At 40.8% G+C, this 25,216-nt stretch overlaps 1 protein-coding gene across 2 annotated transcripts in view; it reads right to left on the bottom strand.

Moving 5' to 3' along the window:
• Window positions 1-25,216, bottom strand: part of anks1b (ankyrin repeat and sterile alpha motif domain containing 1B) — a 198,927-nt gene that overhangs the window by 31,362 nt on the left and 142,349 nt on the right. For both annotated transcript variants that reach the window (XM_063905367.1, XM_063905368.1), the window contains 6 exons: window positions 18,020-18,633; window positions 17,221-17,343; window positions 14,945-15,014; window positions 12,932-13,038; window positions 4,325-4,423; window positions 3,220-3,372 (listed from right to left, as the gene is read on the bottom strand). In XM_063905367.1, coding sequence (XP_063761437.1) covers window positions 3,220-3,372; window positions 4,325-4,423; window positions 12,932-13,038; window positions 14,945-15,014; window positions 17,221-17,343; window positions 18,020-18,633 — 1,166 coding nt within the window. The remainder of the gene's footprint in view (window positions 1-3,219; window positions 3,373-4,324; window positions 4,424-12,931; window positions 13,039-14,944; window positions 15,015-17,220; window positions 17,344-18,019; window positions 18,634-25,216) is intronic.

A 25,216-nucleotide genomic window follows, 5' to 3' on the forward strand; every position in this document is an offset into this window, starting at 1 on the left:
GGCACAAAGCAGCTTAAATAGCGACTCCCTGAAGACAGAGACGGTACAAACTGCTGCCATACACAGAACTTTGTTAACTATCGCCTGATTTGAAGGAATGTATGAAAATTCTCATTTGTACAGTAGCATCTATTATAACAATTTCTCATAGTTAACTGCATAAATTAATCCAATATTAATATCCTAATAAAGTAGCTGTCTAAGTTAGCACTATAGGTGGAGGCAATTTGGCTAAGTACATTCAGTGGACTGTGATTAGTTTGAATGTTGGCACAATGTAAAAAAATCCAATTATTAGCAGTGCACACTAAGAACTCAACCACTTTTAATAATGACTTATTAAATCTTTTTAATGTTAGCTGAATAATTTAAAGATATAATGTCTCATTTAATGTGTTTTCAGTTCAGATCTTATGACTTTTAATTTCAATAACTTCAGTATGTGCTTCTGTTTTTGTTTTACTGAAATGTCACAACGGTCCCATAAGTAAAAGGTAATACTAACTGTAATTATGTAAACCTTATCCCAGGATATTTCAATATTGTTGGCATAGTTCCTTTGCAATAAAACAGATGTGCACTATCTTATCTATATATTTCTTATTTTTATGATATTGTATTTTGCTGCTGTAACAAAAAAGAATCCCAGTTTGGGATGAAGAAAGTATTTCAGATTCTGAAAGGATCATTTGGATATATCAAAATATTCATTACATTTTTAGTCATCAATTCTAGCACTAATAATGACACTGTGCAATGCGTCTTAAGTCCTGAGATCTGGGAACCGTGGTACCGGTATTTAACAAACCTACAGGCAAACTTATTATGAGGTGAGAACAAAAGCAATAAAGTTATCACACTGCTCTCTGTCCAGCAGGAGGATAAACAGGTGTTTGTCTCATCCCACAGAAGCAGGCATGGAAATATGTTGCAATCAAAGGACACAAACACGCCTATATCTGCACTCGTATCCCTATAGAATGCTCAAAAGACACACACACACACACACACACACACACACACACACACACACACACACACACACACACACACACACACACACACACACACACACACACACACACACACACACACACACACACACACACGTTTCTTTGACCTTTGACCCTTTTTTAAAATGTCTTCATGGTTTCTTTTAACATTACCTATCCAGGGACTGCCGATGTAAATTAGCCTTCTGGCTTAATGTGACGCATTTACACTGTGTATTGGTCATGATGATGATGATAACAATAATAATAACAACAACAACAAAAATAATAATCATAAAATCAATCGATATATTAATAGAGTAACTCCTGAAACGGTCTTTTTTAAAAAAAAAACACTTTAAAATATCTTGTAATCTATCCATACTTCAAAGCAATTTATTATGATTAATTCTATAAAAATAAGTATCATTCTTAAAATATATGCGTTTCCCACATTACCTGTGTGAATGTTGTGTGTACTTGTGCAGGCTCTTGTGGCTGCACTCAGTACTGCACTGCAGCTTCAATAATGTGTGCATTCTTCAAATTAACAGAAACCTTATGTTATACAATAAACAATAAACATGCACACAGGTCTAAATAAGAGTACTTGAGGAATATGTGGGGTAAATATGTTTCACATGCACATTGTTTAGAATATAGGCTTTTCCATAACAGATTGATGTATAGTCTGGCTTTTGTTAAAGAAATGGTCATTTTTAAACAGAAGCATAAACAAAAGCATGTATTAACACTTTCTCTTCCTCACATATGCATCCAGAAACACATACACACACTCACACACAAGCGCAGCATGTGGGCGGCATCCCCAGCGCTGTGAAACATCTTGCATCCCACATGCTTATATAACTCCCTCTCCACCTCCTCCAGCTGATCACTCATCACTTTATCACTTTATCCTCCGCTGGGAAAGAAAAACACCCCCCCTCTCGCTCTCTTATTGAAATTAGCCAGGCGGGCGCCCTCTGCAATCCAGTATGATTTCGTTACACTCAGAGCATCAAAGGAGCGATGAGATCTGGCTTCAGCAAATCCCATCTCTTCTGAAGATTTGATGTTTCTAAAAATTGAATAATAATCCTGCACTACTTGTGACAACAGAGAAGCCCAAATGTCAAATCTTATTATCGTCCTGCGTTACTTATTCCTACAGAAAAGGATAGTTTAATCAAGGGAGAACTGCTGCAAACTCTCTGCTCGCTCTTTATTAATGCAAACGTTAAACTTCTACAAGACGAAGAGCTGTTATGACAAGAGGTACAATAGAGAAAAATCTGAATTAATGTAAGGATATTAAAGCAAATATGCGCCTCCATCCTGTTTGCATTCAGTGCACACACTGCACAGTAATGAGGAGAAATGCCTGATGGGCATTCTGCACACTCAGTATGGCCTCTGCAGCCTTTCCCTTAGAGGGAACTCTCACATCCACTCCAAACTTGTCTTAGATAAAAAGCCAAAGGACAGAGCCTGTGCTTCTGATGATATATGGGGCTCTAGAGTAATTTATTGAGCAGAGGAAACAAATGGATTCTGTCACTCAGGTGAGAGATGAGGACAGAGGAGCAACAAGCATCCATTTTCCCAAAGACACCGCTGTGCGTCTGATCTCTATCAGCAGTCATTACTGAAGCTGTAACGTGTTCGGTTTAGTTAACACATGTCTATGAGGGAGACATTAGACCTGAAAAACAGGCTTATTTAAAGTGAGAGACTCTTCATGGTGACAGAGGTATTACTTGTGCCAAGGTTGAATAAGTGAGTGTAACATCTGTCCAGTTACCAGATAAACCTTAATTTAAGAACGATGTGTCTTTTAAAGGACGTAATGGTGTTACTCTGTAGCATTCTTATCAGGAACAAAGCCAATACAAACTAACAATATGTCTGTCTCGCAATACTTCCCTTACCTGTCTGTAGCACTCAACACTTATATAGTATTTTATCTTCAAAAAAAATATGGAAGAGTGACATTCAGACAGGGACAGGGACATTCAGATACGAACAGGGACATTCATCAGCATGGTTGAGTTTTTTTTCAGTGGAACAATAAGGATGTGGATCAGACAGCATGTTGGTGTTCTCATTTGATATGTTGTCAATGAGAAGAAACAAATAAAAATCCTTTAAGTTAACATCCTTTTGTAATTCCCTTTTTTAAGGAGGCCACACAGCAGTAGGAAGGGAAAGGTATCATGTGACTTACATTCATGAGCTCGATCTCCCAGATCTTCTTCACCAGCTCCATGGAGGTGTAGCCGTTGATGAGGAAGGACTTGGTGTAGTCGCCGAGCTCCAGAGACTCCAGCCACTCCGCCACAGATGTGGGGTTGTTGCCATCGTAGCCGACCGGTCGCACCTTCAGGACCGACAGAAAAGGGATATTAAAGTTCTGTCGTTTTACCTTTTTAATACCTTTCTGCATTTCTTTTCAAGACTGCACAGTCGGCTGAGCATTTGTCTTAATAACTCTGGAGAGTCACTTCTTTCATGACCTAAAAGGTGTTTTCTTCTATGTTCTCATAAAAATATGTGAGAACATGGAAGACATTGTGATGAAATGTTACAAGTGTTTTCCTTTTTTTGCCGATATGGTATCCTATCTGTGACCTGGAGCTTTGTAGCCTTAAACAGCTTGTATTACTTGTATAACCTTACAGCGGTTTTAATTCTATTTGCTGTCCTCATCCTGCTGCAGCAGCTTCATTTCTACATCTTAAACATTTACTCTATAAAGACTTTCCCCAGTACATAAGAGTACGGGGGGAGCAACTCATACTGAACTTTAAAGTACATTTTTAATAGAGCAAAAATATATGACCCGAGTTTTGAAAAAGGCCAGAATAGGCAGAAACAGCAGAGGGCTAGTTCTCATTTTATTTATTTGTGACAGCCAAAACAGCTATAGTGAGTTTACGGTGTCCCAAAAAAACATCCCCCATCCGTGCTGACTGGGGATGAAAGACTTCTGGGTGTTGGTGTGAAACTTGTGAAGACTACTTTTCCTCGCTCTCACTCTACAGCTTTGATCTCACTATAGTGTCTGACTTTGCTAACATACAGCAGCAAACTTTCCCATAAATCTGTAAATATTTGTTGTGTGTTTGATGTAGTTTGGATCCTGTGATCTCCTGTAACATGCAGTGACTTAGTGCATCTTTTCCTGAATCCCTAAACTCTTTGGCAAGTATTTCTCAGAACAGGCAGGGAGAAACTAACCACCCCAGCAAGTTATATCACATGGAAACACAGATGGAGCAGGAAATGTGCTTGTATGGTTTAACATGTTTCATTAGCTGCAGTATACTGACCCTGGGCAGCAGCCGTATGGCCTGTAGGAGGCGCTGTCTGTGAGCCGAGTTGAGGATCCCGATCTCCAGCAGGTCCTGGTCCTCCACCACATTGCTGCCCTGCAGAGTAACAAAACAGCAGCTAAGTTAGGATTCAAGAAGCATTTGTACACCCATAACGAACAATGCAACAGTGTTTGTGCTCCACATAGTCAACCTTCACAGGCTGTAATCTAAAAACAAACAATACAATAGCAGTACCGTTTACTTACAATGCCAATAGCAGCCATTAGCATCTCAACGTTTAAAGTCTTTAATTTTATCACAGTGGTTTGTGAAATCAGCAAATTATGTGGCTTATTTATAAAACTAAACGTCCTTATAAAGAACCACAACAATGCAGATGTTTCCGCTCCAATACAAATCATGTATTCCACGTTTTTCCATACGAGTTGAAAAACATGTCCCACGTTATTAAAGCACACTGAACTCCATCACAGTGAATATCAAGTATGCATTATGTTTCTTTTATTAACTTTAATCATCATAACATGGTAATCCACTTCATATGCAGATTGATATGGAAAGTCTGCACTGCAGTACCTCGTTGCCATAATGTAACTGATTAAAATGCGTGATGAACTACACCACATATGCAAATTCCAATAGTGGTAATAGTTTTTATTTTGTACAGAAATGAAAACATATGGTTATAAGGGTTCTGGCTTGCAGATGTGCGAGTGTGTGTGGTATTAAATTAGAATAAATATAAATTAAAAAACTGGTATGGTCTCCTTTGAAGTAACCACACATTTAAGATTGTAATTATTGTTACATTTTAGAAGAGGTCTTCGTTACAGTATATGTGGTATCAATAAAACTGTCCTGGCTTATGGCATTTTGTTTCCCCAATTAAGTCCATCTGTCTTATCCAGAGGTTTTCCAAGAAGGGCATTAATGAATTCTTGGTATTTATTTTAGCACTTCTCCAAGTGCTCACTGCACTTTACATTACATATTACATATATTAGACATGGAATAGATTCAATACTGTGGACAATACCAACAGGAGCAATTTAGGCCTTAGTTTATGACTCCACTGCCACAGTAGGAGATTAGTAGGCATTAATCTTAGACTTGAACATAGTGAATTAAAAATGAATAAAAACACAGAAAATACATGATCACTAAGTTAAAGTGTGGTCATGGAGAATATAACAATTTTAAACATTTCTGTGTATATTTTTACCCAGCACTCACAAACCATTTACAAATTAGGGATTTCCCTCCTGATGATTGCCTGAATACCACTTACACGCCCACAGGTAAACTCACACCTGTGCTGCAGAGGCAAAAGTCCACACTGAATCCACATTGGATTTTGTAGGAGTTAATATAATATAATTAACGGCCTTAAAAAGAAACATCTAAAAAAACAATACGCTATCCGAGACAGCAGTATTTCAGTAATCATGATACATTCGATGCAGAGCTTCAACCAATAGTAAGGCATAGACAAATTAAGCATCCACAGTTTCCCCTTTAATTAACCTAATGGGAGACATTGAGACCTATCAGTCATCCCACCTCCAGAGGGAAGGAGAGAGTCTTCATGCAGGCAGATAATTAGAGGAAAAGCTCAATGCATGCAGGGAAGAGATGCGTGGATAGGAAGACAGCTGCACCGCATAGGGAGGCGATTCAGCCAGAAATATAGATTCTAACACAAGTGTACAGTAAAGCAAGGAAATCACCTCAATGATCCAAAACATATGGAAGGAGAGGGACTGTGTGACCAGCCTGGAGGCAGTCTCTCTCTCTCTCTCTCTCTCTCTCTCTCTCTCTCTCTCTCTCTTTCTCTCTCACACACTCTCTGGTGTAGAATTGAAGGATTGCACCTGTCAGTCCTTCCATAACTCCCTCCTGTCAAACTAATACCACTGATAGCATCCAGAAAGGAAAATAAAGCAGACAGATATCAGATAACTACTTTGCCTCTTCTTTAATTCTGTCCAGTGAGTGAGTCTGGGGACGTTTTGCTGTGATGCTATGACACTTTATGCTAGGTAAAACAAAGCTGTTTTCACTGCATGGACGATGCCTGCCATATTATATCTACTCATTTGTTTTTGTTTACATTTCTGCTGTTGCAGTTCCAAGAAAACTTTAGGAATTGCAAAGCTACTACTTGTTGTGGTGTTTCTGTGGACAATAATGACTGACTAAGGCAAAACTGCTTTTTCTTCGTGTAACCCTTTGTTGCATAATGACACTAACTGATTTTCAAATCTATAGAGCAGGGGTGTCCAAACTAAGGCCCGGGGGCCAACTGTGGCCCGTTGTCCAGTGTGAATTGGCCCGCAGCAAATTCTAACAGTATAATAGAATATGGCCCGCACCTGAAACGTATGCTTGTCTTGTATATCTTGTACTTCTTAAATATATATGTAAACATATATTACACAGTATTCATGTGTTGATAAGCCCAATGAAAAAATGTGTATGCAACTAAATAAAAGAAAGCCCTATGCAGAGCTGTGTGTGTTTTGTTTTCTTAAAGCATATTCAAGTATCAAAACTTAATTGACCAACATTTGATTGATTTTGCTAACTGATAACTTGACTTAAGAGGCAATACACCACACCTCTAGTGAGGGGCCCAGCCCTTAGTATGTTTTTCCTGATGCGGCCCTCTTTGAAAAGAGTTTGGACACCCCCGCTTTAGAGTATGTGTCTCTCCCTGTCTAAATGTACACCATCCTGGCATAAAGCAACATCCTTTTTGTTGTGTAAAAACATTAAATACCCAACTGTAGAACCTTAAAACAACCTACCCCCCCCCCCCATTCTGCATTTCATTTCAAGTAATTAGTAAAAGTCTTCCATTATTGCATTTTCGTTCTGCTTTTACAATTATTTATTCGCCCTTAGTTTATTGATCCGTATGCACAGAATGCTAAACCAAACACACGGTTTATAAATCCATGCCTTTATTATTTTGCCATATGTGTGTTTGGTTTTATTTTGGGAGGTACTTTTAACTTTACCTTGTTGAATAAAAGTTTTAAATGTCAAAACACTTTGGACAGAAATGGCCCTTAAATTGAGCTATTTCTCGAGGGCTCCACCAGTCTGCACTATTAAACATCGGGCGGCAGCAGCAGCAGTTTCTTATTGGGCTCATCCTGCGTAACCTTATTCCTTCCTCACCTACACCTTGGTCCCTGTGAGGAGAGAGCAGTTCATAGAGGAGCTCCCAGGCTGATTAATAGAGCCCAGAGCAAAGGCGGCTTTGGAGTTACCATGTAATGACTGTGAGAGTCAGCGCCGGGTAGACAGGGGGGGACTCACAGGATTGAATAATTGCTCCCTGTTGGGATGCTGAAGGAAAGAGATAGAATTCCTAAATGTCTGTTCTTTTTGTCTTCTTCTCTATGCTGCCCTGTTTCACATTATGTTTCCACATTATGTTTGTCCCATATCTGCCATTTCCAAGTGCACATAATGGATGAGGGGGAAACATATCACGCAGGCGCAATAATATTAATCGAGAAAGGAAACATTTGAGAAAAAGACAGAAAATTGCTATTGTGCTGTGCTTCCAATGCCAACGTAGTTTGTGTTGTTTGTGTGGAATGGTACTTTGAGTGGTACCAGTTTACCCCCTGGATCCCCACACTGCTATCCAGGCATTCTACCACTGCCCCTAATAATAGGATGGGTTTAATGCAGAGACTTAATAGTATTAGTATTCAGTCCTTTATATTGAGCATTATCCATCCATCCATCCATCCATCCATCCATCCATCTATCCATCTATCCATCCATCCATCCATCCATCTATCCATATTAACTGTTTGCTGTGTGACGGTTGAATGTAGTTTTCTCCATCCTTCATTTTCCATTATATTTGAGAAGCAAACACTTTTATTCCGACTTACACTTCACGTACGATGACATTTCTAAACACTTTGTATGCAGATCTGGTATGAACACTAACAAAATGTGTTGTTGTTGGTGAAAGGTGTTGAGCATCCTTAGTGTTGATGGACAAACTACATGGCCTGTGGTTAGCTGGTTATACCACAGCACTTAAAAACGTCGCAGCAGTGGGTCACAAACACTCTGATCGCAGGAATTAAAATTCATACACAGCGGCAGGGGGTTGAGGCAAGACTAAAGATGGAGTAAAAATTGATATTCAGACATGGTAGTGGAGGCCATTATCCGCGCCAACATGCTTTGTAGAGTACCACAAATGATGCTCGGCCTACTGTATCTTTTGCTCTTTCATCCCTCGCCTTTTCTCTCATTCATTTGCTATTCTCCAATGCTCTGCTGAAAAAGAACTTGTCCTTTTTTCTCATTATTTTGCTTCCAGTCTCTTACTTACTATTCACACCATCTGTCCTCACTTCACTTTTAGTCCTTTATTCAAATTCATTAAGTTGTTGTAAATACTTGCTTTCTTTATTTTATAGTTTAAAAAGCAGCTACTCAAGTTTCTCCAAATTGTTGCCGGTTTGAAATTCATACAAATGTATCTTTCAGAATAATACATTCTGTGTCATGGATATTGACCATATTTCATTTCATACATTGTTGTTTCCTGCCTCTTAGGAAAACAGTTGGTTCAAATTAATTTCCCCAGCCTTCCAGCTGCTCTTATCAGCAGCAGTTTATTTCTTACACATGGCACGACATCATGTCTTATCTCTTCATTTCTGACATTTATCTAGTACTGCGCCTACTTATCTTTGTAATTCCGTATATAAAACCTAACCCCTCTCTACCTTTGTCTTCATCAGCTGGCTTCTACTTGTTTTGTTTTTGAGTTATCGTTCTGCCTGAAAGCAAAGCATCCCGATAAAGGAGCTTTTACATGAAATGATGTCAGTATTTGTTTATCTCAGTGCCTCCACAATAAACTAACCCTCAGTTTATGCAAGCTTCTGCAGTATGTCTCTCTCAAGTGAGCGATAACAAAGCCTGCTATATCCACTATTGTTCCCCCTCAGCCTTCTACTTCTATATTCTGGTCACATATCTTAGTGTCCAAGCTGCCATGCGCTGTTTAGTGGGGTGTATGTTTGATGGTAGTGATTAGTGTTAACAGGGAAAGTGTGACGGCAGTCAGAGGACTGAGCAAGGTGAATTGAGTCTTCGTCTCATAAAGACGCCAAAGAGCCACTATAAAGTGGCTCTGAACATGCATGAACTGAACACACTGCTTTCAATCAAATGCTACTCTTCATTTGATTGAAGGACACATAATGCCAGACCTTGCAATGAAAATTGGATATGATAATGAAAAATCCAAGTGAAATAAGAATTAGTCATCTCTACACCACTTTCGTTTAATTGACTGCTTTGAATAGCATTGATTCAAGACCCTGTGGGCAGCTGTGTTCAGCAAAAAGCTTTAATAAACAGAAAGACATGGAAAGCATCTACCTTGAGAACACAGTAAATCATCCACCCATGAAACCTGGTTGAGACCAAGATAGAGCAACTTAAAGATTATGTACTTTCAGTAAGTGAAACGCTTCTGACAAAAATGTGTGTTGATTTATCCTACATGTGGGCAAGGTCAATGAGTCAAGGTGTGAACCTGATTCTCCAGAAATGATCCAACTTTAATTCTGCGTTACAGCTAACCCAAGTAGCTGTCCATGCTAGCAAAACAACATTAAGCGGCACTTCTCCCTGGTTGCCTTTTAAGCAAGCCAAAGTGCAAGAGAAGGCACTTTATGTGGTTCTGGGCTGACATTAGCAAGACAGCTAATCCGGGCTGTGGCTCAAAGTGTGTGGCTGTAATTGTGCTGTGATGGAGACTGTGCTTTGAGTCAGTGTCTTCTCGGTTGGTATACACACAATAGTCTATATGAGTCCACTTTCTATATTCGGCTCCACTGTTCATTGTGTCCCCATCCCCCTACAACTACGTACAGTCATTTCAAAAGGGTGTGATTAGTCTTCATCCAGTGTCCTTCCTATCAATTGCTGTCTCCACAACAACCACTCAACCCATTTGATATTAAAGTGGAGCAGCATTTGTCCTCTACTGGCTGGTTAAGGTGACCAGACACGCCCACTCTAATGACCCCCATTAGTGGTGATGGTGATGGTAGAATGGAATGGCCCATGTTTGTGTGAAACTCCTATATACTGAATCAGAATCGAGGTCAAATTCAGTTTCAAACCAATCAATTCTACGGATGAACTTGAACTGGCCCCAGAATATAAAATAAAGCTTTACCTTTCTGATGCACATTGACTCGTTTTGGTTTGAATCTTTACTTTAATTTCCGATACTGAGTAGTACTGAAATTAATTTGACCCAAACCTCTCCTTGGAGAATCCACAGCCAAGGATAAAATGGAGGGCTGCAAATACCAATGTAATCCCTGAAGCTAGGGCCTGAACTGCATTAGAATCAATTTGTGGTAGTTCTCCCAAGGTCAGATAACATTAACTGTCTCTCTGTTTTAATCACACAACAAAAAGAGGTTTAAAACTTCAATTGGGAGCCCGGAAAAAACGTACGAAAAGATACGCCCTGAGAGAGCCCCAATCACAAAAGACAACTTTAAAGTCACTGTGATGTTTGTAAGACTGTTTCATCTTCAGCTCTTTTATTATTAATTGTATCCAAAGGCATTTCAGAGGAGATGACTGAGAGAAACATTTTAAGACAAGAGGGGTGAGGCCTGAGGAGCAGAACATCCCTTGGTCTCTTAGAAGTACTGTCAAAAACTCTTAGCAATTACAAACTAGTCACTAATGAGGGTAAAATATGTTTGCGCGCTGATAAAAATGGTATGTAGGCCTACTGATGTGTGTGTGAAGGGGTTTAACGACAAAATTTACAAATGTCATTTTTAGCTTCAAATATACTGCTTATATTATACTGTTTATATTACACCTGGATAATTAGTTACCATAGCTGACCGAATCTATGTTTTCATATTAACACGGGTTATTTATACACTGGTTCACTGTTACAGTGAGTTGGTGACTAACTGGTGAAAATGTCAGAATGAGATCCTGATATTTTATCTAAAGTTTGGTGACAAAACTTAAAAGAAGAGAGTGAATATTTGACTTATATTAAACGGGTGGCATGATGGGAGGTCTGAGAACAACTTTATACATTAATGCAATAATATTTTGCTTTCTTACAGCTTTTTGTAATTCCCAAATAGTACTCTTTCCATGTTGCGATATCTAGTTGTTTGACTTTACTTGCTGTTAATATTTAAACATGTTAATGCATTCATGTCATGTATTTTTTACTTTGTTAATGTATATATATAAACATATTGTTTACATCAAACATTATGTCAATACATCTCTATTGAATATAACAATAATGTAAAAAAGTAACAAGGAGGGAGAGTGCTGAAGAGGCTTTTATGTTGTGAGCACCATGAAACACAATTAATGGCAACTTTCCGTCTGCCCCAAAAGTAATCAGTATAAAATACTTGTGTGTGGCCAAATACATATAGATACACACTGACCACGTGAGGGAGAAACACACAGGGAGAGACAGAGGTTCAGTGACTTCATCCTGTTGCCAGGGTAACCAAAGCAAAGAGATGCAGGTCACACTGAGAGGAGGACGGGACACTAATAAACACATATACAAACGTCTTGATAGTTCACCTCATCTCAGGAAAGAACATTGGACTGAAGTGGCATTATTCTTCAGCAGCCTTATCTAAAAAGACAACATTGTGCTCTCCTGGTTGTTAAACAGTCTTATAGTATTAGCACTATGCTTTTAAAACCCTGTGAATTAACCCCAAAACATTTCTTTCCACTGAAATGTCGCCATTTTTCCCCAACAGCGACAATCTGCAACTCCACATAAAGTCCTGCAGTCAGCATCCCTCTGCTGCAGTTTCTCTCTACTCGTCTTCATCGCTACTCTTTGCCTTCCCTCTTAATCCTTTTTTCCTTATTCATTGTTTTCTTACCCTCTCTACCTGTGGATTTAAGTATTGAAGACACACTGACACACGCCAACATCAAAAGAATTTATGAATGCGAAATGAGCCAGCAACTTTCTCATTTTGCGTCACTGTAGATGAAAGGATCATCAGATAAACCCTGGCTGCCTCCTGATCCGCAGGCTACAGGTGGATGGATGTGTTTCTATGAACGAGTGTGTGCAAAACCAATGAAACAAACATTGTTTTTGACATGCATCTTCAGTGAAGTGTGTGCATGGATTTCTGCAGCTTGATGCAGGCGTGGGATTTCTGTGCGTAGGAGGACCTCACATGGCATCGGTGGGGAGAGGCAGCGATGATTGAGAGTGAGGACGATAGAAAGAGGAGGATATCCAATAAATGAAAGAGATCAGTGTGAAGAAGGAAAAGGCTAGTCAAGCTGCAAAGAGAATGATGAGAGATGAGGAGCTGCACCTAAGGGGGCACAGAGAGCTTAGAGGGAGACGGGACAAACGGGTAGAAATAGCATTCAAAGCACAAAAAAGAGCAAAAACAGACAGTGAGGAGAGAACATCAAGGGAAGAGAATCCTTTGAAGATAAACATCCAACCCCTAACTCCCAGCCAAGAGCTCAGTTGTCTCCCCCAAAAACACTTGTGCCAACACTCACCATGAACTGCACGTTGTCGAATCCATTTGCCAGCAGGTGGTTCTCGTACTGGACCAGGCCGATGGAGTCGAGCCACTGACCCACAGACTGCATCGGGCAGCGGGGACCTATGAGGGGGTGGAGGGGCAAACGCTTCAGTAAGGAGTAGCCGTCCACGCGGTAGCAGCGACAGTCCGGCTGAGACAGCTGGCACTGCCACATCATGTTATGGCGGGCAAAGTGGCTGTCGAAGGAGCCCGCCATGCTTTTGAGAGTCTTTCAGCAAGGCAGCAGGAAGAGGAGGAGGAGGAGAGTAAAGGGGAGGCAGGTGGAGGGGTGGGGAAAGGTGAAGAAAGAAGGAGGAGGATAAAGAGGAGGGGGAGGCTACGCTAGAGGCATGGTGAGGATGGAAGGGGGTCGGCATGCAAGGGTGCAAGCGGGTAAAGGGTAGGCGTCCAGATGCTGCCTTCTCTGAATCCAGCCCGAGAGAGGAAGAGAAGGGGGGAGGCTGAAGTTGTATCCAGAAAACAAGCTTCTGTCCTGGGGTTAAATCCTGCCAGAGATGGGTGTTGGATAAAACTGGAGGTATAGATCCGAAAGCAAGAGCCGCTTTCTTTTTCAGCTGTTGCGCTCGCTTGGCTGCTCCCTTCAGCGAGCGTGTGTATGTGTGTGTGTGTGAGTGTGTGTGTGTGTGTGTGTGTGTGTATGTGTGTGTGTGTGTGTGTGTAAGGCAGAGAGAGAGAGAAAAAGAGCGAGAGCTGCCTGCGCTGTAGATTTCTCTTTATCAAGTACTCCCACTCTCATCTGTATGCTTCTGCAGCCTCCTCTCTCTCCCTCTCTCTCCGAGCACTGCTTTACTCCCTCCTTCCCTCACTCTCTCCCTTTCTCTCCCTCACTTTTGCCCTGTCTACCTCCTGTGTCTATCTTCTCTCACGGTGTCGATCGTCGCCCTGCTGCTCTCCATATAGCCGGCTCGCTCTGCTGATAATAGCCATCATAACAGCTCCAGCTTCTTTGTCTGCAAGAAGCTTCCTCCCACACACACACACACACACACACACACACACACACACACACACACACACACACACACACACACACACACACACACACACACACACACACACACACACACACACACACACACACACACACACACACACACACACACACACACACACACACACACACCATGCTGGGTGTATGTATGCAGCCACATCTATATGTGTGCGTTCACTGTTTTGTGGTTCAGCTCTGTGTGTGTTGTTGTGGTGGGGTCTTGTATAGCACAAACAGGATTTCTCGCAGTGGTAACCATGGTTAGAAGAGGCTTTGCTTTCATAGATGAAAAGAGAGAGGAAGAGGGGAGGGGATCAGAAGGTGGAGGATGGGGGAGTTAAAACAGGGAGAGGGGGATGAATGCAGTAAATAGAGATGAGAAATGGAGGATTCAAGGTAAGCAGGTGAAGAAAAAACTGAAAATAGGGGGATTGAAGTGCACAATAAAGGCAGAGTAATCCATAAGCTCATATAAATAAAAAGAATAATTTGGATAAGTCTTAATTCAGGTCTTATTTTTGTAGTTTTGGCCACCATTATTTTTGGTTAAAAGAAAACACTTTATTGCATGCTAGTAGGGAGACATAACCATTCATCATTTCTCTGTGGCTCCACCTCACCACCAGTTATTAGTGCATGACCTCAACATGCTCTGTTTGCAGGTTGAACTACCTTACTGATGTAATCCATAGCACTTTATGGGTCAGAAATAACTATACAAAAATGTTAAATATATTATCAGAGGCCTGAACAGGTCATTCTTAAAAGGCAAAAGATTAAAAGATTGACAACAATAATTTTTACTTTGTACGGCATCTTCAGCTTCTCTATCTTGTTTGATTGTGTAAATACTAGGCCGAACACATAACTTTACAGAGGTATAAGATCTATTTGTAATAAACCTGAATTATCCTCCAAGTCAGATTTACTGACATGCCCACAAAGACAGAAAAATAAGAATTGTGTGTATTTTACCTGAAGTGACCTCCTTGATGTCCAATCCGCTGCCTATGCCTGCACCAATAGAGCTCATAATCTTGTCGATCTGAACAAATGGGAGGAAGAGAAAGAGAACCAAAGTTAGAAAGATGTACAGCATTTTCAAAGGAAAGTCATTTCCCAGTAATAAGGCTAACCCCTATTTCTGGATTCAAGTGTCACATAACATGATCATTATGCCAGCCAGCTCACTGAATGTCAGTCATTCCCCCAGTGAACTGAAAAAGCAAGGCGGAGCAGAGTCGTAGGATGTGTTAGCAGGAAACATAAATACTGAGTGGAGATGAAGGAAGAGGAAAACTGATTGGAGGGAGCTTTGGTGACTTCATTAGTGTCAGGCTGCTGGCTGTCTGTCCAGCAGTCATCCCGACGCTGGCCCTGCTGCTAACCACTGAACTGTACCATCTGTACATCCATCCACCTGTCAGCACCACCGGCCCACCACAGGGCGGAGGAACAGACCTGCCGCGACTGGTCTCACACCACTGTCTAAAGGGTCACTTCTGAAGGATTCAAACTGCTTTCACACATATGGCCGCTGGCAGACCATGACAGTGGCCACATCTTAGTAGCTGGATAAACAGGTAGCAATTTTTTCACGTCCCTGCACACTAAGCAAATCAGGCCACGGGTGTAAATTAGGGCGGCTAGCGGCCCCCTCCACCCTTGCTTGAACCACACCAAACTTCAAACTGAACCTTGATTTTGATCTGTTAATTGTATGATGGTTAAAAAAAATCTGTCCTCAGACCGACCTTCGAACTCAAACTTCATTTTCAATTTTTCTGTCTGCACATTGTAAGTTGGGACCAAAGATTTTCTCTGATTTGATCGTAAAAATGTTTATTCAACACAGCTCATGCCAGTAAGAAACTGTTTATACATCTAATCTATAAGAATGTGTTTAAACTCAAAACAGGGTGTGAGTCTCTTGTGTTTTGCTGACATGTATGGTGCGGTGTTTCGGAGGAGACAAACAGCACTCACCACGCCTCTGCAAGCACAACAAAAGTTCCCAGTGAGCAAAAAGCAAATATAAAAATTAATTATAGTAATCCAATGGAGTTAACTTCAACAGATCAACCATCGCTGTGGTTTTCTTGATTAAACTCAAGACAAGGCAGGCCTTTAATTACAATCCAAATTACCACAAACAATCCGACATCTGCAAATTTCAAGGTAAAGCCAGATTCTAGCACCCATTTGTAACATGTGCTTGTAGCACTAATGAGAATGTGTATCTTTAGATCACGGACATCCCTCTTGACTTCTCTCTTGCTAATAAGGCAAGTCTTAGCATGTGCTGCAAATAGAGCAACTTTGTTTTCTTTCCTGTGAAATTTACATACATCACTTCACAATTTCCCTGAAGCCATCTTATCTCATGCTCCCATACCACACAATTAAACAAGAAAGGTCACCTTAATTGCTGAGGATTATGGGAAATTCCATATGGTAATACATTACCATCAGCAAGTTGTGTTGAGGAGCTAATGAACATGTACATGCAAATGTGAGCACATGTACGTTCACCAACTTTATTAGCATTACTTTTAAATTAGGAGGACTGACTAAGATACATAAAATAAAATGTATATGTATAAGCATCAGTTTACAAAATGGTGTGTGTGTGTGTGTGTGTGTGTGTGTGTGTGTGTGTGTGTGTGTGTGTGTGTGTGTGTGTGTGTGTGTGTGTGTGTGTGTGTGTGTGTGTGTGTGTGTGTGTAAATGATGAGCAGTGAGTAGAAGGTAATGTGTCTGTGACCCAAAGTGTTTAAAAAAGTGATGAGAATCAGCAGTGGTGTCGAGTCAATGGACCACATCTGTGTCAGAGACCTGTTAATACAGAAGAAGCCTGAGGCACAAACACACCCAGACAAAACACAGCACCCCCGACCTCCGCCCTCTGACCTGTTACAGAAACTGCTTTTTCTCTTTTCTCTGGTCCGGCCTGCAGGTCCAGTGCTGGTGATCAATGTAAGTGACTGTTAAATTAGCCCTGTGGCTCTTTCTGCACATGAGTAGCGTGCGGACTTCAAAGAGAGGAACAAGGGAAACAGCTCATTGGCTGGAGAGGATTCGACTGCCCCCTGCAGAGATGCTGCACTTAGAAAACCATCAATGTTTTATCAGAAGTGCATGCAGTTCCACAGTTAAAGGAACTGATTCACTTGAGTGGGATAAGATTACTTTTCTGTAAAATGGACCTCTGTCTTTCTAGATCTCAAGTTCAAGATTTAACCTCCTCTTACCTCCTCCCACTCAGCTGTGAACGAGGGTGTCCTCTCCAGTCTTCCCCCTGGGCTGGCACCCTCTCCTGGGCTTGGATTGCCGGGCCCCTGGCCACGAGACCCAGACCCCCAGCCTTGCTCCTCCTAGACAAGGAAACAACGAGTAGTTTTTATCCATTATCAAACTTCACACAGTCAGTAACAGGGTGGCCAAATATTCTAACCTTAACAATTTTGCAAGCTGAGCAATACCACTGTTAGATAATAGACCCGAGTCATGGAACTTTAGTCTATAATAAAGCAGTTTTCATCAAACAGATTATGTATTTAGCCTATCATTTATTTACAATGACTTAAAGCAGCAGTCTCATGAAATGTGCCGCACAGCAGGGGGGACTGTGGCCCAGATTACTGAGTTATCTAATTGGTTGCATTTCTGTGTAGCCTCACTCTGCATGATACAGCAAGATGCAAACTATCTCACAGGCTGATTTTAATTTAAATAATCTGTACTGAATATTTACATTTTAATTCCTTTGCACTCATTGCTACCTCACCGCTAAACTAAACTTTTATAACAACAGAGACACTTTCAAACTTTTAATAAAGTACACTTTGATGTTTCACTTGGCCAATATCAGAATGTGTCAGACAGCCAAACATCACAGAGAAAAGACTTCAAGAATGAATCTCTCCTTCATAATGCAACATAAATGCTGGGCTCTATGTTATCAATAATGCTCATATTAAATTGTGGTTCGCAACTCTGGATAAGAAACACAAAAGAGATTTGAAAGTAGAATTGCTAGCAACCACTGACCTGTATGGGAGATACAGCTACAAGGTTGGAATCAGACTTGGACAGAGACTTGGAGAGCTGCAGGTCCAGCACACTGCGGGGCATGGACCTCATTCTCCCCAGGGTGCAAGCCCTTTCTTCGAAGCCAGCACCTGATGGACCGCACTTGGATGCACCTCCTGTCCCCCGTAACTCTGGAACGTCCCCGTTTTGCCCAGCAGAGAAGGAGGGTGGGTGGCCCAGCGTAGACCAGGGTTGGTCCTGGTTGACCTTTGTGTGGAAGATAGTCCGGTACACCACCTGCGGCTTCTGGGGTTCGTCAGCAGTCCTTTGAGGGGACGACTCGCCCCCCGTTCTGGAGAGGATCTCTGAGGGTCCTCCTCCGATCACAATGTTGAACTCTGGGGTCTGAAGCAGGTTGCTCTGGACATCCGTGGAGGCATATTTTCGAGACTTGGGGCTGTAAAGGTGGTAAGGCGTATCAGGGGTTTCACATGCCGGGGAAGATCCATGAAGAAGGCCTGCAAACTCCTCTGGGATGTGGCTCTTCCTGCGATCCTCCAACAGGGCGTTGGATGTGGATGAAGAGCAGAGAGGAGGAGGTGGAGGAGGGTCTCGCTGGTACGGCCCGTCGTCTGCACACAGGATAAGCACACAAAAACATTGACTGATGAGGATTAGATCCTCAACATTTGCATAAAATGGTCCTGTAACAACAACGATGCAAAGCCCTGGAGAAACACAAGAAAGAGTTAAGACATTTACACTCACTGCACACACAAACCACAGAAAAAATGAAACAGAACAAAGGAAAGCAATGTGGCTAAATAAAACTAAAACAAATACTGCAAAACAACTACAGCTGTGAATAGCAAGATAAGAGCGAGGTTGTACAACTTGTGCTTCCACTGTTGTTCCCTGAAGGGAAAGTCAAAGAACTCCTGACTTAGATTTTACGCATCTGCCCCTTCACTGTCTGGGTGGAAACTTTGTGTTTGGGAGTCTGAACCTGTGCATGTATGCATTAACTCATCGGGTCAGATGTTCTTGCACCATTGACCTGGTTTTATTTTTGAGGCGATGCTTTTAGAGGCCCACTCACTGTCTGTGTGCAGTGGGGTGAAAGAGAAGTCGCTGAAAGCTCCTTTTGACTCTGGATATAATTGTTAGTGTGAACTTAAATGCATGCGTGTGTGTGTGTGTGTGTGTGTGTGTGTGTGTGTGTGTGTGTGTGTGTGTGTGTGTGTGTGTGTGTGTGTGTGTGTGTGTGTGTGTGTGTGTGTGTGTCTACTTGACTACCTGCCTGTCAGTTTGTGTTTGCTTTGGTTCACAAAAGAATCACACCTGTGGTCACAGCACTTGCCATGCATGCTTAAAAGATGAACTCCTCAAGATACAAAATAAGGTGTACTATTTTTTATTATTCCACCTTAATCATTTATTTCACTGCACTGGAGCAGAGCCGCTACGCCCAAACTCATCATGATACATCTCCAGCTCGATACGAGTCTGTGGCACAGAGATAACATAATGTTCCAGTAACATTCAGGTTGTAACTTTTCTCCTCAGGGAGTAGCCCTGTTCTTATTTAATTACAGTATTTCAAATAAAAGCTGTAACACAGTGTCACATTGTCACTAAAACTGAATACCAAATACCACATTTTTGAGTAACAATGATTAGTAGAGGTGTTAGTGAGAGACTGGAAGTCAGGCAAGTGGAATAAATTGTAAGGAAAGAGAGAAAGAGCAAGGAATGAGTGTGAAGGAGTGAAGGATAGATGGCTGCTCTAATACTCCTTTTCATATTACCAAAAAGTGATATTAATATTCTTAATGCAGTGGTTCATAGTGTTATAATCCACAGAAAAGTACCCCCTAATTCAAAACACTTTTTATCATCTTTCAGCTTAGTGTTTAGGTTCAGCCTCAGAGATCTCATCAGAATAATTTACAGAATACCGACGTTAGCAACTACTCAGCTGCTAGAGGGGGAGATACCTATTGAGACAAAAACAGGGCTGAAAACTAAACTGAAAAATATTAGATGTATACTAACCAAATGGACAGTAACATGACTTACAATTGGTGCAAATTTTGCTAACTGTTTGCTCACACATGAAGTTCAGTACAATTGTTGCAGTGCACATAAGTGGCCCAAAGAGAAACCTCAATAAATGAATGCAAACTGAATGTAAAATCACGTACACTGTTACAGGCAGTTAGTGTTTTCCATTCATTCCCACTTAATGTTAATTATTAGCAGAATATTGGATTTCTTTCCTTTCAAAGTTAAATATCTATTGCATGGTAGTGCATTTAAAACAAACACAAAAAAGCAGTCTGCCCTGAATTACCTCCTATTACAGTATATACAGTTATTGACACAAATTGAATACACAGTCACTGTGTACGGACTACTGGAACGATTTTCCAAATGCTACTCAGATTTGTATCCTGAGAAATATTGTTTGGAAACAAATGAATGCACAGAATCACTAATTAAAGCACTTATTATAATGGTAATACTAAGCTCTGTAGATGTATTATTTGTTTGTTCTGTTATTGGCTAGAACGGCTGGGATTGAATATCAGTGATCCCTGATTTGCCTGAACACAAACACACGTCTGAAACCTACAAGAGGATTTTCAGAATCTGATCTTTTTCTCCAGACAGCTGCTTATGAAACCATTATACAACATCATTTTCTGCTCCGTCGCTTTGCATTCTTTATCAATCCGAAAAGAAACTGTGTGTGTGTTAGTGGGTGTGTCCAGCGCAGACTGCTCTTTCTCTGTTCCCTGTCACTGTGCTTTACTGTTGTGTACCAGGCCATGTAAACAATATCAACACTGATAAATATCTCACACACACACACACACACACACACACACACACACACACACACACACACACACACACACACACACACACACACACACACACACACACACACACACACACACACACACACACACACACACACACACACACACACACACACACACACACACACAGCTATCAGCCAGTTTTAGCTAGCACTCAATGACTGTCCTCGGCACATTCAGCCACATTTCCATAAGAAACAATTACATAATGTGAGCTGAGACAAAAATATGAGTTCACTGAAAAGTCACTTGGCTGCTTTTTCTGAGAACTCCACAAAAGTGAGTAACTGGAATCATTCATGATAATAACAGGACATGCTCGAGCTCCTCTCATGGTGGGGGAATAAAAGTGGGATAAAGTGGAACAATATTAACATGAGTCCTTGAATGAGGAGTCATTTTATATAATATGGGATGTTCCATTTTACTGCTCCATCTTCACTGTACTGCTGTTGTGTTAAAAGTATGGAAAACCCATTACCAGACTTCAGCCATTTTCCAGCATTACACAGAATGTATTATTCAATCCTAAACAAGCTCAAAGCTCTTTAGTTATGACTAATACTCAGCATTTTACAGGATAAACCCGAGTGAAAACTAAAATGTAGGCATACTTTGTCAGCCAGTCGACCTAACTTAACTCTTTTTGCCTCTATTTTAATGTTGGTGATTGGTACAGTTTTACCATCACTAGCGCAGTGCTAATGATGGTCAAACTGTTAAATTAAGTACTGTACAGTGGAATGAAACACTTTATATAATATTACAATATGTGTCATTTATTCCAGTGTACAGACTTTAGTTTTAATTTTCATCTTACTCTATTTTACATTTATATATAGTTGACTTATTTCGGCGCCTGACTTCCATTCACTTGCACTACTTTATTTCTATTTCGTCTCACATAATTATATGTCTTAATTATATTGCATTCTTGTAAATCATGTTGTTTTTGGGTGAGATCATTATGCATGAGCTAAAGAGATAAGGTAGTACCCTTGCAGGTGGGATTTACAAAAACATTTCCTGCATTTTGACGGCCCCTGAAGGCATCAAAAGGGAACAACAAAATATTTTTTATTCACCAGTTCTTGTTGTTTTTCTTTATGTGCAATCTCTACCCTGCTGTGCATTTCTTTAGCAATCCTTAATGGGTCTCCTCTTTTAAAAAGACGTGGATAAATGGCAACAGGTGATCTAGTATGTCTCTATGGCAACAGAGAGCCCTAGCGCCAGCATCTCTTGGAGTGTGTTTGGGTGGCCTAAGTGTCTTTGGCCTTCAGGAGAGCGAGGGAAAAGTGCAATGGCTGATGCAATCAGATCGGCAGGTGTGTGTTTATCTAGGCAGAAACAAATGACAGGCGCAGGGATTTATCTGTGAATGCTGAAGTAGAGGTTTAAGGAAAGGGCAGGAACAGGATTTTCTGAAAGCTACTTATTTGAGGTATAGACTGGAAAATATAACATTAATTAAGCTGATGCGAAAATCGACATGCTGACATCTCATGGGAAGGATCACACTGCAGAGGCATCATTTGGCTCAACTGAGGCAGAAAGCTCTCATTTTTCCTGTTCTTCCCCTCCAAACAATCATTATGTTGCGTTCACGCCGGACGCCATGTGAAGATACTTTCTGTACTCCAACACAACAAACTGTGACAACAGCAGCACTCCTCTCTCTACATTTTTGTGCTATAAACTCGACAAAACTAATAAAATTAAAAAGCCATGACAAATGAAAGCGAACGACGCGATTGAAGTCCCGTTATGTTGTTTTAACCTTACTCACATTCATCTGCATTCCATCCTTCAGCTAACAGATAACTCTGCAGCTCTGCCTCCCTGACTGTCCTCCGTGTGTGTGTGTGTGTGTGTGTGTGTGTGTGTGTGTGTGTGTGTGTGTGTGTGTGTGTGTGTGTGTGTGTGTGTGTGTGTGTGTGTGTGTGTGTGTGTGTATGTGTCTTACCTGGGCATCCAAAGCAAATTAAGCAATCTAACTTTCAGCTGTAAGGAAAATCATTCTGTGTGTACTCTTAATATTCACAGTAACTCATCAAGCTGCTTCTCTCTAAGAACGTCTAACAATCACATTGTGAAACAGCAGCCGCATCACTCTGCATACCTTTGTTGCGGAAGTAGTATGTAAACACACACACACACACACAAACACGAGTAGTGACATGCAGAAGCTCAGCCCAGAAACTGATCGGTATTTTGATATTGTGTGCACCTCAAGACAAACAGCCACCGTAAAGTATGCGTTTGTTGTGTAACCAATGGAGACAAGTGTGGCTCAATATTACCCACAACAGTATTGACTAAAGAATCAATCCGTATTCATCTTTGTCATTATCATCACTGAAATTATAAATGATAACTGATTAATCTATGCAGAGATCGACTGACTGACATTTCTGTGTTACGTCATCACTTCCTCAAGTTGAAAACTCAGAGGCAGCACCTTCCTCCCACCACCCACCCATCAGTGGAGCAGAGGCAGAGGAGAGAGTGAGTGGGAGAGGAAGAGATCTGACTTGAGTTAATATTCAATGTATCCAAACACTTTATCTATTTATAGAAAAAGGAATACTTCAAATTCATCTCTCCTGGGTTGTCAAGTCTGATATGCATACAGTAGCTCAGTCTTAATTCCTCAATACCTTTGAAGGGACTACGTTGTTTTTTTAAATACTGGAAAAGTGACAGTATGATAACCAGATCTGCATGATGTTGTGCTCGTTCTGTTGCATGCACAAAGAAAGATAGATAGGCTCCTCATGGTTGCAAAGTATAATACGTATTAATTGCTGAAGAGGACACTTGAGACTATATACGGTCTAAAATATGAGTTTTTAAAGACACATTAAGTACTAAAATAGCAATACCTACAATTGTTATTGCATCTGTAAAGGGTTATTTTCCTGCCTCTTTGTGCAGTTTGATTGGCAGTGGTAATTTCTAAGTCAAACATAAATTGTCACGAGTTTCTGTTGCATAATAAATGTTAACTAATTGGAAAGTACACTAGGAAAATGCAAGGCTCTCCTCCCAAAAAGAAAGATTATATGCGGTTTCAGTGACTCAAAATAGTAAACGTTTATGTGTAAGTGATTTAAAAAGCCTCTAGTGGCTGTGATAATTATGACAACAGCAAAGGAAGAAGTCTTTTCTGTGCCAAAAGCAAACCAAATCTTAGCCATTGCTTTGTCCCAACCTAGAAACATGGCCTTGCAACATTTGTGGAAGACACAGGCAAAATAAATGTTTGAATGTGTTGTTCTCGAGGACATGTAAATGTTATATAGTGCATTATCCACAATGGTTTTATGTACAATACAAAGCTCATCTTACTCTTTTTTATATCTATAATTAATACTATTTATATGTTAGCATATACAGTGTATAGAAAAACAGTATACTTTGTTTCTGCAGTTATAAAGAAGTGTTTTACCTTTGTGTAGGAACAGGGAAGATGGCAAACATTTTCCTCAGCAGATTGTAGCAGGATAAACACAGGTGTAACTAATAACGATAACCAGGGCTCTGTTCCAATCCAGGACCACAGTGCACGATGACCGCGAGGCTTCAGGCACATTATCAAAGGACTGCCACGTGTACGCCTAAATGGAATGCTAACTGACTAATGTTATTAGCTACACCTGTGCTACATGTCAGACTTGAAATGTGTATGCTAAACAAAGGAACAGAAACCCCACCAGGACTGCTGATCAACTTGTCTAAAAAAAGCGAAAATGTTGCTCTCTAGTTTCAATACCTTTTTTAATGTTTGTTTTCATCCTCCAGCTTTCTCAACACCATCTGCATCATTTAGTTTTAATGCTTTGCAGCTGCGAGGAGCTCCATTTCCTTTGTGCAGTGTAAGCGCTTTTTTGTGCAAATACTGCCTATTTTGAGAACACTTCATTTGTCAGTTTTCCACAATGAACACTATACATCCCTAAAACGCCTTTGAATTAGTGGGTGATATTGAATTGAGACACAGCTTTGGTCTCTAACCAGCTGGAATCAGCCTGTAGGTAAAAACAGGCCTCCGCAGTAATGTTCCCCATTTACCTGCAAGCAATCTTTCGGCAGTAGCAAGATTTCATTTCGAATAAGTCATCTCATTTCCAAAAGAAGCCCTTCATACAGTGTCTAAATCCCAAAAAGGAAGTAATAAGCAGGCTGAATAAGACTTAAAAACTGTGCTCAGACAGTGCTGAGGGGAGAAGCATCTGCAGAGAAAAATATATATTTATATCCTTGATAGGCCACAGGTGAATCCACTCTTCCTTTACCTTCCTTTCACACAGCAAGAGTCTGAAATGGA

This window comes from Eleginops maclovinus, chromosome 17 (assembly GCF_036324505.1).
Source record: "Eleginops maclovinus isolate JMC-PN-2008 ecotype Puerto Natales chromosome 17, JC_Emac_rtc_rv5, whole genome shotgun sequence".
Taxonomy (NCBI): Eukaryota; Metazoa; Chordata; class Actinopteri; order Perciformes; family Eleginopidae; genus Eleginops; species Eleginops maclovinus.